This window comes from Schistocerca nitens, chromosome 5, assembly GCF_023898315.1.
Source record: "Schistocerca nitens isolate TAMUIC-IGC-003100 chromosome 5, iqSchNite1.1, whole genome shotgun sequence".
Classification (NCBI taxonomy): Eukaryota; Metazoa; Arthropoda; class Insecta; order Orthoptera; family Acrididae; genus Schistocerca; species Schistocerca nitens.
In genome coordinates, this window is record NC_064618.1 from 748,670,502 (window position 1) to 748,685,277 (window position 14,776).

General features: G+C 39.2%; 1 protein-coding gene across 1 annotated transcript in view; it reads right to left on the reverse strand.

The window, feature by feature from the left end:
• LOC126259979 (protein Shroom3) overlaps window positions 1-14,776 on the reverse strand; it is a 365,788-nt gene that overhangs the window by 169,395 nt on the left and 181,617 nt on the right. The window contains exons 6-7 of the mRNA XM_049957111.1: window positions 11,930-12,394; window positions 3,786-4,200 (exon numbers count right to left, since the gene is read on the reverse strand). Of these exons, the coding sequence (XP_049813068.1) occupies window positions 3,786-4,200; window positions 11,930-12,394 (880 nt within the window). The remainder of the gene's footprint in view (window positions 1-3,785; window positions 4,201-11,929; window positions 12,395-14,776) is intronic.

A 14,776-nucleotide genomic window follows, 5' to 3' on the forward strand; every position in this document is an offset into this window, starting at 1 on the left:
GTATCAACACACGATAGGCTTTTGAATAGTCTGTACAGCTTACAAAAATCCTTTCTTTGCTTTTATGAAAAAACTTTCCTTCATTCGGTGATTTAGCCAGGATGCCAGCCTTTCAACTAAATTTACGAATACGAGATAGATTAGGTTTTCTCTTCAGCCACTTCTCATATGGAACTCCACCAGACAGTCCTTTAGTTAAGCAACAATTTCTGATGTAGTTAGTAGTGTTGATAGCTTCAGCCCAAAATGATGGTGCTAGTCCTGACTAACAGTATGCGGTGAGCAATTTCACCTTTGAACAGTTTTTTCACTCAGTGACATTATTCTACTGCAATGTGTATGGAGATGTTAGGCACTGCTATATTTCTGCCATTATGATGATGGAGACCACTCTTTCATTGCAGTACTCCTTACTGTAGCCTGATTGAAAATATTTAATTACATGACCAGTCCTTCAACTAGGTTCCTGAATCCAACAAATTTATTGACAACTTCTCCTTCACATCAAAGCAAGTGGACTTGACATCATCTATTGTGGTCGTCTATAAAGGGTACCAAAACTTTTGCACCACCTTGAGATTTTTCTTTCATTGGTCCACAGATACCAGAGTGTATTAACTCCATAAGTTCATTTGCGTTCCCTTCTCATTTGGTGAAGGGAGTGGACATGATTATTCCTTTAAGGTATGTAGCGATCTATTGACATCGACATCACTGAATTTCAAACCTGTCACATACTCATCTTTGAGCATTTTGATCATATCTTTTGAGTTCAAGTGGCCTAATTGAACATGCCACATTTGCATATAACTTTTCATAACTTTTGGCTTGGAAAAGATGCTTGCTTTGTACCACTTTATTAAAAAAAAAGAAAAAAGAAAAAAAGTGTACCATCTCTCTCTGCAGTCATACTGATTTAACCATTATTATCTAGTACATCTGCACAAGTTTTATCAAATGTCACTGTTTGGTTATTGTCTTCAACTTTTGTCACTGAAATGAGATAAATTCAGAGTTTTGGCACATATAAAGAGTTTTTCAGTGTTATGGAGTTGGCGCCACTGCCAGTGGTTGAGATGCATATGTCACCTTTAGCTGTTACTTTTGTAGCACTAATGACTGCAAGCATTAAATTCTCTTGCATTTCTGTCACATGTGTGAACACTTTTGGATCATTGCATGTGTGGTAAAAGCACTTGTCTTCTTTGTGTCCCTTCTCATTACAAAAGTTGCATCTGTATGTTGAGGCAATTTTTGCTTGTTTCTGCATCCTTGCTTTGTATTATTTCGAGGTTTTTAATTTTAGTATCTCTACACATGGTAGATTGTCATGGGATTCAATAGCACATCCAGAATTGTAGTAGTTATCTGAAAGACTATAGAGCAGAATTACTGACAACAGATCAATGTTTATGTTAACATCCATTGCTTGAAATTCATCCACAGCATCAAAGAATTAACTAAGTTATTGTGTTGTCATCACTAAGCTGCCAAGCAGCATTGCTTTTTGAACACGTCTTTTGATTGAATAGGCTGTTTCGAGTTTAATTCATACCTAATGTGATGTAGTGCAGGTCTTTACTTGCTTCAGCTCAGTGGCCTGATGTATAAAATCAGGTCTTCTTTCACTTTAATGTCTCCCACTAGCTATGCTTTGTCTGCAGCTTCTGCAGCAATGAGAACTTCACATTCACCAGACACTGCAATTGTGTTACATCTCCAAATATGTATCCCATGTCATTTTTGAAAAGCAGAGCTTCACCTTGTATTCTCCATGTATCACAAATTATTATCATGTGACAACGTTTTTAGTTGAAATCTGTGTGCAGCAGTCACATGCGGCACATTTGTCATGTTAACGAACTTTTTAAATTCTGTACTTTTAAGATGTCTCAGTCTGGCACACAGGTTTAATCTGCCAGCAAGTTTTGTATACATTGTCTAACTATATTAATTCTGAACCATTAAGCTTCCAATAATGAGTAACTATACCACTGGCTAAAAGCCAGGAAAGATACATGGTTGCAAGATACTCACTTCTACATAAGAAACTCCATTCTTTGCTGCTGATTAGTTTTAGTCTGAATCATGCTATTCTTTGCCAGTTAGTTAAGTTCCATCTTGTGGGTTCTTACTTGTGAACCGAACAGTATCAGTAAGTTAGTGTTGTGTTCCGCATACAGCATACTAAAATCTTAAAAAAGAATACTTGTATCAAAGTGGCTATCACGTTCTTAAGCATATGTATTGTCACCTATACGGGTATATGATTTTGTTCTTCAGATTTGCAGTGGTTAATCTATTTCCATTAAGTTCAGGAGTTCCTTGCAAGCATACAGCTGCATTTTTTGTACTGCGATATGTCAGTGTCACACATCAGGTATTATGCATGAGGAATATACAAATGCTGTAATGTTCCATTTTCTTCTCAGCAAATTAGATTTTGATAAAACTCTTTAAAAAAATACCTTTACTGCTACAAAGTGTGCAGCAGTTCTGATGTTTTCTCCATTACGTCCATAAGTATAGTTTATGAGTGAGCTTGTAGCATACTTTAACTGCCCGAACTTGCAAAATGAGTCTAACAAATATCAACAGTCAGATTATTGGCCTGAGCTAAAGTCACAGATTCTCATGAGACCTATTTCTCCAAAGAAATTCCAGCTTGTGTTCTCCTGAACTGCAAAATTCATCCTATGGGCTTTATTGAACAAACCTCCAGTGTGACATCACTATGAAATAAAGAATATCAAAATAGTTGCATGAGTTGTGATGAAGGAGAGAAAATAACCAAAGGATCCTGCCATACTTAAGTTATCAAAGCATATTAACATAACATACAAACAAGTACAATATCAAGAAAGTTAAAATGTATGACAAACAGAAAATATAAAATAAATCAATGAGCAAATTTTGGTGCCAACTACAAAAATTGCTGGAAAATTGTGCTTTTGGGACTTTTCAATAAACATGAAAGCTAAATCCATACTGAAATCACAGAGTTACATACATTTATTCAAGAACTGTATATTGCGTCACAACAGAAGATTCAAACAGTTTTAAGCAGCTCACTTTTTGTGTGTGGACTGTATAAAAAAACTTATTTACAATTAAGGTACTACTGTTCCTACTTGCAAAGTGAAAACTCTTGTGAGGTTAAACCACAATCATTACAGCATATATGTAATGAAATTAACAGAAACCTCATGTGACACACAAATGCTGATTTGTTTGAAACGAGTCCAAATTGTGTTATGGCACATCAATTCATGTAGCACACACCTGCTGACAACTCTTAACAATTATATTTCAATTTCTCCATGACTTGGAAATGTAGCTACATCAGACAAGGAAAATTATGTTACCCAATTTGGCCAAGAACAGGCCAATCAGGAGACATGTTGAAGAATGAAAGATTGAAAAGCTGGTTTCAAGGGAATGGACAGTACTAGAAGGCAACATGTGCACTCTGCAACAAGATGAATCTAGATATACAGTGAATATATAGAGGACACCACAAACATGTTTAGATTCCAAAATAGTGTTTAACAAATCTGATACAAAAGAGAGAGAGAGAGAGAGAGAGAGAGAGGGGGGGGGGGAGAGGGAGGGGGAGGGGGAGAGGGGGGAGGGAGGGAGAGAGAGAGAGAGAGAGAGAGAGAGAGAGAGAGAGAGAGAGAGAGTAGGCAGTCAATGACTTTAATTCAGTATCAAGAATGAGTAGTGTTCATATGAATACAAAAGACCAACAGTTTTCTTACAGCTGCTACCTGACAGGTACTGACCTCTCTCCAGGATCCACCTGCATAGTCAGAAGCAGATGAAGCCCTTCGAGAAGACTGCATGCTCGCAGTTCGAGGTCTTGGAGGTGGCTGTGGGGGTGGTGGTGAGTGCGGGCCAGAGGGTGTAGGTGGCAACTGCTGAGCTGAAGGTGGAACAAGAGCCAGCTGTGGTTCAGAACGCCACGCTTGGCTTCGTGCCGCTGCTGCTGGCTGGGCGTGGTGCCGCTCGTAGAAAGACAGCAGAGCTTTCTTCTGGATGGCCTTAAGTGTGGGGTCCGACACCCGGTGGCGTTTCTCTGGGTCCAGGTAAGTGTACTTTGTCTGCTGCTGCAGTTGTTGTTGCTGCTGGCGTTCCAGCTCACTGATTCGCTCTGCCACAGATAGTGAAGCCTGGGTCGGAGATGACAAGGAGGCTGACCTGCAAGTGTAAATTATGTTTGTAAGCATACTGCCTATCTTCAATAAAGCAATGTTGAGCATGTATTACCAAATTTCACTCAGATGACTTGTACAGAAGAGATATTACGCAATTACTTGAAACTGTGCTATGACATGTCTAATTTCTGAAATGTAAATAAGGAGAAGAATGTGAACATAAGAAAATTAACTGTTGTCTTTGCAAATAATTTCATGACTGTGTGAATTAAAAAGTGTATAAAACGACAAAAATAACCATCATTTAACTTTCAATATGCACGTCACGAACAGTGTGACACAACATAATTAAATACTGTATGAGTGACATTGTAATAATTCCACTGGAACTAAAATTTATATTACATTTAGTCTTCCACCACCAGTTTCATATGTCACTCATTATCAAGTGCTACCTGTATGAAATCAAGACAGAGTTAGACTATATTACTACACCCAGTACATGAGGTGATAATCTTTCACAAAGCGGAACAAGGAGATGCATGAATTCTTCAGAGGAAAGACAGATATTTAGAAGTTCAATTAAACAACCAGAAATTTTTCACCTGACACATTTCACTTTCACTTATAATGCATCTTCTCTGGACATTCTGTAAAAGTAAATAATTTCATGACAATTTGGTATTTATTAGATTGGTGCACAAGTTTCTAGCATTTTTATTTTGCATGTCGGTATTCCAGTTGCTAAGGGTTTATTTATCGATTGTCATTTTTATTTGTAGTTCACTGTTGCTATTTGAGTTTACATATTGTCAGTTGGAAATAGCTGTGGATACTAGAAAATAGAGTTCCAAGTGGAGAACTCAGAACATTTCCAACATGTCCTTCTGTTTGAGTTCAAGAGGGGGGTGACAGCTGCGGAGGCAGTCAGAAACATTTGTGCCATGTATGGTGATAATGCCATTGGACAGAGCATACCAAGGAAATGATTTTCTCATTTCAAATGGGATTGTTCTCACACTTGTGATTTTCCAATGACAGGAATACCTTTGGGGTTTGATGACAATCATTTAAATGCATTAATTCACAATTATCCATGTCAGTGTACTCAAAAACTACAAATGTGATTATGTGTGAGCATTCCATCTTCGTGAGGCATTTGCATGCAATGGGGAAGGTTCAAACATCAGCTGTATGGGAACTATAAACTTTAAGCCAAAATCACAAAAAGCAGCAGACAGCCATGTGTGCTTCTCACTGTTTGCTCATCATCAACTGGCTCATGTGACCACTCCTGTGCTGTATCATTGCTGGTGATGATAAATGGTGTATTTATGCTAAAATAAGGAAAGAAGGCTGTATAAATGGAAGAAGCCTGGAGATACTGACAGGTTTCAGATAGATTATATAATGGTAAGACAGAGATTTAGGAACCAGGTTTTGAATTGTAAGACATTTCCAGGAGCAGATGTGGACTCTGACCACAATCTATTGGTTATGACCTGTAGATTAAAACTGAAGAAACTGCAAAAAGGTGGGAATTTAAGGAGATGGGACCTGGATAAACTGACTAAACCAGAGGTTGTATAGAGTTTCAGGGAGAGCATAAGGGAACAACTGACAGGAATGGGGGAAACAAATACAGTAGAAGAAGAATGGGTAGCTTTGAGGGATGATGTAGTACAGGCAGCAGAGGATCAAGTAGGTAAAAAGACGAGGGCTAGTAGAAATCCTTGGGTAACAGAAGAAATATTGAATTTAATTGACGAAAGGAGAAAATATAAAAATGCAGTAAATGAAGCAGACAAAAAGGAATACAAACGTCTCAAAAATAAGATCGACAGGAAGTGTAAAATGGCTAAGCACGGATGGCTAGAGGACAAATGTAAGGATGTAGAGACTTATTTCACTAGGGGTAAGTTAGATACTGCCTACAGGAAAATTAAAGAGACCTTTGGAGATAAGAGAACCACTTGTATGAATATCAAGAGCTCAGATAGAAACCCAGTTCTAAGCAAAGAAGGGAAAGCAGAAAGGTGGAAGGAGTATATAGAGGGTCTATACAAGGGCGATGTACTTCAGGACAATATTATGGAAATGGAAGAGGATGTAGATGAAGATGAAATGGGAGATACTGGGTGAAGAGTTTGACAGAGCACTGAAAGACCTGAGTCGAAACAAGGCCCCGGGAGTAGACAACATTCCATTAGAACTACTGATGGCCTTGGGAGAACCAGTCATGACAAAACTCTACCATCTGGTGAGCAAGATGTATGAAACAGGCGAAATACCCTCAGACTTCAAGAAGAATATAATAATTTCAATCCCAAAGAAAGCAGGTGTTGACAGATGTGAAAATTGCCGAACTATCAGTTTAATAAGCCACAGCTGCAAAATACTAACGCGAATTATTTACAGACGAATGGAAAAACTGGTAAAGCCGACCTCGGGGAAGATCAGTTTGGATTCCATAGAAATGTTGGAACACGTGAGTCAATACTGACCCTTCAACTTATCTTAGAAACTAGATTAAGGAAAGGCAAAGCTACGTTTCTAGCATTTGTAGACTTAGAGGAAGCTTTTGACAACGTTAACTGGAATACTCTCTTTCAAATTCTGAAGGTGGCAGGGGTAAAATACAGGGAGCGAAAGGCTATTTACAATTTGTACAGAAACCGGATGGCAGTTATAAGAGTCGAGGGACATGAAAGGGAAGCAGTGGTTGGGAAGGGAGTGAGACAGGGTTGTAGCCTCTCCCCGATGTTATTCAATCTGTATATTGAACAAGCAGTAAAGGAAACAAAAGAAAAATTCGGAGTAGGAATTAAAATCCATGGAGAAGAAATAAAAACACTCAGGTTCGCTGATGACATTGTAATTCTGTCAGAGACAGCAAAGGACTTGGAAAAGCAGTTGAATGGAATGGACAGTGTCTTGAAAGGAGGATATAAGATGAACATCAACAAAAGCAAAACGAGGATAATGGAATGTAGTCGAATTAAGTTGAGTGATGCTGAGGCAATTAGATTAGGAAATGAGACAATTAAAGTAGTAAAGGAGGTTTGCTATTTGGGGAGCAAAATAACTGATGATGGTCGAAGTAGAGAGGATATAAAATGTAGACTGGCAATGGCAAGGAAAGCGTTTCTGAAGAAGAGAAATTTGTTAACATCGAGTAAAGATTTAAGTGTCAGGAAGTCATTTCTGAAAGTATTTGTATGGAGTGTAGCCATGTATGGAAGTGAAACATGGACGATAAATAGTTTGGACAAGAAGAGAATAGAAACTTTCGAAATGTGGTGCTACAGGAGAATGCTGAAGATTAGATGGGTAGATCACATAACTGATGAGAAAGTATTGAATAGGATTGGGGAGAAGAGAGGTTTGTGGCACAACTTGACTAGAAGAAGGTATCGGTTGGTAGGACATGTTCTGAGGCATCAAGGGATCACCAATTTAGTATTGGAGGGCAGCGTGGAGGGTAAAAATCGTAGAGGGAGACCAAGAGATGAATACACTAAGCAGATTCAGAAGGATGTAGGTTGCAGTAGGTACTGGGAGATGAAGAAGCTTGCACAGGATAGAGTAGCATGGAGAGCTGCATCAAACCAGTCTCAGGACTGAAGACCACAACAAGGAAAGAAAGGAATGATTGAGCCCAAACAAAGCAGCAACTCCCCAATACAAAGAACTGCCCGCATCCATGAAAGATAATGTTATGCAGCTGCTGGAACAGTGATGGTGTGGTGTACTGTGAATTGCTTTCATGACATGTAACCATCACTGCTGATATTTATAGTTAATAATTGAGACGTCTTACAGACACAATCCCAGAACAATGGCCAGTAAATCTGCATGAAGTGATGCTACTTCATGATAATGCCTTCCGGCATTCTGCTAGACTGACAAAAAACACTATACACGAGTTGAGTTGGGAAGTCATTCTGCACCCACCTTATTCACCAGACCTTCCACCCTCAGATTTTTCACCTTTTCCGCTCTCTATCGAACAACCTTCAAGGAATTTCCTTTACAGGTGAAAATGCGCTCTGAGCATGACTTGGCGAGTTATTCGCCTCAAAGGCAAGGATTTCTACAGTTGTGGAATCGAAAAGTTACCCCACTGCTGGCAGACTGTTGTCTATAAGTGAAGGAGAATTTATTACTGATGACTAAAGTCTCTGTTACGTGTATCTGTTGTATTTATTAAACTTATGAAAAAATACTAAGAACTTATGCACCAGACTAATATAAATTAAAAACTGTACACATTTATAAAATTGGCATGCAATTTACTTACAGTGGTTTTGGCTCATAGATACATATTTGGATGTGGGGTGGGGGCCATCAGTGTGAGTGTCAACAAATTTAAATTAGAGGAAATGTTGAACAGAATATGGGGGGAGGGGGGGGGGATTTATGGGTGGAGAGATTAGTGGTTAGAGTTCTGAAAAGGGGGGGGGCAGGGGCTACAGGGTGACTATAAGGCAAACAAGTGGAAGGGGGGGGGGAGTTGTTGGCGTAGGTGGAGCTATTGTCATAAGTTTGTATATAATATTGTACTAAGTGGTCCATTAATTTAAAAAGTGTGTGCTTTGCCAGGTTCATCTGATCACTTATGAGTTGTTTCTTTTGTTATAGTTTTATGAGTGTAGTAGTTTTCTTGTACGGTGAGAAGGTCTTTTGTCCTTGTCCATCTTTATAACTTACATGTCTGTAACTCTGGTGATAATTTTTTGTTGGAAAATATGTAGATCAAACAGGAGACCATTTGACACAAAATACAAAGAGCGTACAAGAGCATGGAACTACAGGACACAACATTAACTTTTACAAAACACTCACACCACCACAACCACCAACAACATAAAATTACCACCAGAAATACAGACATCTACGTGGTAAGCCACAAACTTAATTACACTAATAGACCACTCAGTATAATATTAAGGAGATACATATGACCACAGCAGCTCTACCAATGTACTCGACTCACTAGAAACCCCCACTCCCCCTCCCCCCACTTAGTTCCCATTCACTGCTACCATCATCTCCTCCTACCTGCTTTTCTTATAGTCACTACCCCTCCCTTCTCCAAATCTCTGCTCGGCTGAACATCTAACACATCTCTGTAATTACACTCATGTGGCAAGAAGGAGATAGAGAGGGGGATGACAGAGGATGCATTTGTATTTACAAGGCAGTGTTTTGATGCAGTGAACAAAATGCAGTCAGCACATTTACTGAGGGAGACTATGAACATTATACAGCATGTTAAGATGAGACTTCTACATCTACATATTCATCATTACTCTGCAACTCACAGTTAAGTGTTTGGCAGCAGGTTTACAGAATCACTTTCAGACTACTTCTCTACTGTCCCAGTCTAGAGCAGCATACGGAAAAAATGAACACCTAAATATTTCTGTGCATGCTCTGATTTCCATTATTTTATCATGATGGTCATTTCTCCCTATGTAGGAGCGAGTCAACAAAATGTTTTGGTATTCAGAGGAAAAAGTTGATGACTGCGATTTCATGGAAAGACAGCGCCACACTGAAAATTGCTTTTGTTTCAATGATTGCACCTCAAATTGCTTATCATATCTGTAACAGTCTCCTCCATTACAAGATAATGCACAATGATATACTCTTCCTTGAAATTGTTTGATGTCTTCTACCAATTCTATCTGGTAAGGATCCCACACAGCAGCCTCTAGAAGAGGGTGGAAAAGTAGAGTGTAGGTAGTCTCTTTGGTAGAATTGCTGAATCTTCTAAGTGTTCAGCTAATAAAACGTTCTACTTGTTCACTTTCCCCACAACATTCTCTATGTGATGGTTATAATTAAATTCATAATTGTAATCCCTATATATTCAGTTGAATGTGATGATGACGATGATGATGAGGAGTCCCATACTTCTTTACAGAGCGTAGGGGAGTGACACGGGAGACCCGCGCCGCCTTACTAGGCAAGGTCCTAGTGGAGGTGGTTTGCCATTGCCTTCCTCCGACCGTAATGGGGATGAATGGTGATGATGAGGATGACACAACAACACCCAGTCATCTCGAGGCAGGAAAAATCCCTGACCCCGCCGGGAATCGAACCCGGGACCCCGTGCTCGGGAAGCGAGAACGCTACCGCGAGACCACGAGTTGTGGACCAGTTGAATGTACGACCTTTATATTTGTGCGATATATTGTGTGACCAAAATTTAAAGGAGTCTTTTTAATTCTCATGTGGAGGACCTTGCACTTGTTATTAATCAGGGTCAATGGCCACTTTTTTCACCGCGCAGATACCTTATCTAAAATGTTTTGTAATTAGTTTTTATATTCTTATGACTTTGCTACAAGGTGTATAACAACATCATCTGCAAACAGTCTAAAAGGGCTTCTCAGTTTGTCTCTTAAAGCATTTGTAGAGTAAGAACAACAGAAGGCTATAATGCTTCCTTGGGGAACTCCAAATACAACTTCAGTTTCACTAGATGACTTCCTATCAATTACTAAGAATTACTTTATTCGTAGCTATAATTTTTGGACCTGTAGTAAATATTTCAGAATAGAATTCAGTCATCAGTCACAAATATATTTTTATTTCACTTTACCAGTTAAATTAATTTCTCATCTTCAGAAGCCTACAGATGTATTTGTGACTGATGACTGAATTTTATTCTGAAATTATTACTAAGAACTGTGACCTGTTTGACAGGAAATCTTGGTCCATTCAAATTTGCTTATTAGGAATAGTGTTGAAATCCTTCAAATAACAGTCCTTTTGACATTCTTTCTTATAATGACAATTTGTCCGAGACATACTGTTACTACTGGTAGAGATTTGAATGAAGTTAAAAGTGCAATGTGTCTAGGTAGCAAAATATGCAGCAGTGTGTAGTAACATTGATAGCTAAATATGCAAAAACACAGAAAATGGTTAGGAAAGACAGATGGAGAGGAGGATGGCATGTGGCAACATGAGAGCAACAAGACTTTGTCCATTATCGGCAGTATTCTTCTGTAGAAAGAGTCTTATGGCACTACTGGCTGTGAGACAAACAAGGCAAGTTCACCTACATAATGGAATAGAATTAAAGAACTCTTTATTTGCACTGGTTGATATTTTTTTTCTTTTTGAAGCACAATTGTTACTTCTTAATTGTTCTTTTTTATGGACACCAATGCGATACAGCTTGTAGATTGTGATGACTTGTTTCAGTTGTTGACAGTAAAAGAGAGTGAAACCTGTCATCAGCACGTATCTTAATCCTCAATTATTCCACTTGTTTCAACACTACCAGATCGCCATCAGCAGTGTCGCAAACATCTGCTCCACAAAACATTGCAACGAGTTTATTACGGATTTAAAGAAGGACAACAGTACACAATCTTGTAATTGCAAACTCTTTATCACTACACATTCTTCCTTTGTTGGCAAAATGAAATTTTCTTGCAAGATTCAAGACAACTATCTTTAGAGTGAGGGGCATCACAATATTACATGTTAGTGACTCCTGCCAAGAAACGGGAAGGCTATAAACAGTGTTTGAATAGATGCAATAAGAATATTGCAATCTTGAAGCACAAGTTACATATAATTTGAAATCTGAGGATTATATGTTTGTACACTGCATAGAATGAAGGTTGTTAGTATTTGACACATAACTTTCTTTGATATTTGGATGACAGGAGTTGGTCTTTATTTTGTGATAAAAGAAAAAGCTAGGAATGTGTTCAGATAGGTTGTCTGGAGATACAAAAGTGTTCAGTTACCTGTGGGGCGGAGACGGTGGCTGCTGGGGAGAGCCCGGCGGTGGCGTCTGCTGATCACCTGGCTGCACAGTGTACGTGCTGACGGGGAAGAGGCGCAGCTTGTGGCTGTCGGCATTGCCGTTGCCTAGGTAGAGCACAGACTCGGAGTGATGGCGCTGCGGTGTCTGGACACGCGCACTGTGGGCGACGATGAGCTGCCAGTGCCGACCGGGGCCCACAGGTGGCTGCGGGGGCGGTGGTGCCGAGGAGGATGCGACTGCACTGCTCGCCACGCTCACGTCGCTCAGTGAGCCGTGCCACTTGAGTGTCTCACTGCTGGACGCACTGCCAGAGCTGGTGGTCACCACACTGTCACAGCGCCCGCTGCGGGATCCGCTCCCACCCCCAGCGCTACTCCCGCTGTCCCGCTCTGGAGGTTCGTCCCAGGGGGCCGCTTGTGGATGTGCTGCGCTGTCTCGTCGCAGCCTGCAGTGCCCCGTATTAAACAATCAGTGTGGGATATAGGTCACGTGTTGACTGTTTGAGAATTGAGGAGAACAGCAACATAATTTTTTTACCAAAATTTTAAATCATGATAGAAACAGTAAGAAATATTCAAATGAAATTTTACAAGGCGATCCATTTCATATTGCTCTGTATTCAGTATAAATTTAACTTGTATGAGTTGTGCTGTAGCAGAATAGTTGAAAGTGTATTAAGTAATGTATTAAAAACAGCAGATAATTTTATTAGGTACTAAATCCACTGATATGACAAAATTTAACCATCCAAATGCATTTATTCTAATTGTAAGATGGAATGTAGCATTCAGAGATCATATCTAACTTACTTAATTTCCATCACCAAAATAACAATTCACATCAGATTATGTTTGGAGGTTAACTTTTTAATAAAGGACATAACACAATGGCTTTCCAGACACCCAGCAAAACCTTAACAAAACACTGTAACAGGTGGGATTATTGTCTGGGCAAACAAAGTTTACAGTTGGCACAGTGGCTGATGGGAGCGACCATTATTGGGAAATGCCTTTATCATCGCTCGCATCAGCCACTGTGTCGAGCGTCAGCTTAGTTTATGCAAACAATGTGTGCCTTATTTGGCACACACCTGGCACTGATTAGTTAGGCATTCATAATCTAACATGTTTCCTATTCTCATAATGCTGCAGTACAGCAAAATTTAGCAAAATGTGTTCAGGACCGGTTTAAGGCCCTAGCAAGATTAGCCGTCTCTTGGGGCGCCAAGCTGAAAGGGGCACTGGAGGTGTAACATACCGTATCGCAATTAGCTCTGACCAGTTGGGCTGCCAAGCTGAGATTTGCGTATAATGTGTTGTCACAACTAGTAGCAAAAACGGACACAAGTGAAAGTGTATCAGGTTCTCAAACTGACCCGGAATGTGTTGCCTATCGAAAGCACACACAAAGGCACTTTGATGAGCAGTTCACAAATATGGTATAGAGTCTAGATCAGAGCCTGAGCCATTATTTACATGCTGTGTCGAGAAATTTATTTCTTCATTTCTTAGGTTCTGCACATCCCTCTGATAAGGAAAATGTCGGGGATGCAGAATGAATTGTATACATTAATGAAAAACAAGGAACTCTAAGAAACTTAATGTACATACACTGTAAAAAATTATTACTGTATTGCTTTACTCTATGTGTGTTTACATCAGATAAATAGTTGACAGCATTCACTCTAAGGTACGAAAGGAATGTCATGAGGTGGAACTGACTACAGCGTCTACTCTTTTTTTTTTTAAAAAAAAAACCCTATAATAATGAAAATAATTTTATTCTCACAGTACATTCGCTACCTTTGACTATTCACAACCGTTTTCTTCTAACCTAGCCTAGATCTCGAACTAAGCTGCAGATTAATGTTACCATAATCTTCATAAAAAAGAGGAATCTTGGAAATTGTAGCGACGGAAGTTTAAGACAATATTCATGACTCAAAGAATTTCAGCGTTAAATAAAATCAACGTCTCCGACTGGTTATCCACAACCATTCTCTCACTGACTTTGCAAAACGCGTCGCCAACCTATGTTCCGTAAAGGAAAAATGTCCAGGCTGACACAGCACCAGTTCTAGTATTTTAAATTTGTTGCAAATTTGGAATCTGACAGATTTTTCAAAGAACCCGAGCGACTTTTGTCCATTTTCTAATTGGTAATTGTAGGTAATGCAAAAATACACACGTTTTGGATTTTGAGGGGTTGAACAGGGAGGTATCAAAGCGTCACATAAATTCGTTACTTCTTTTTCTTCGCCGTTTGAAGTACCACCGACAGGACAAAATAAAAACCTCTAAACAGTAACTTTTCTAATAATAGAAGAAACAATAAACAAAAACAGAAGTCATCAAATGCTGGTATAATCTGTTGTGCTGAGACAGCTTTTTGCATCTGCTAAACAAACAAATATTCTACAACCGTGAAACCTTAAAATTGTTATTTCAAAACGTAAGTTAATATTTGAGACATGGGGATGAAGTACACACTACTGTAAACAGAAAACATCGTAGAATTAAAAACATGGAAACAATAATCATTGACTTTAATTGTACACTCATCTATATGTGACTTTTCTGTGTGGGTCATCGATCGCAGTAAATAAAATTTCACCTGCAGAGAGTGCATTGTTAAATGCTACCATCTTCGGACGATTAATCCTCTTCCTTTACTGCACAGCCAAACTGGAATGTCAGGAGGAAGAGAATTAATATTGTTTAAAACTGGTAGCATTTAATAAAGAACGTTGTTGCAGAGATGAAAAATCGCAGCAATAAAGATGACTGAAAATTACATAATGCTCCAAACGACTTCGAGTTTTAGCCCG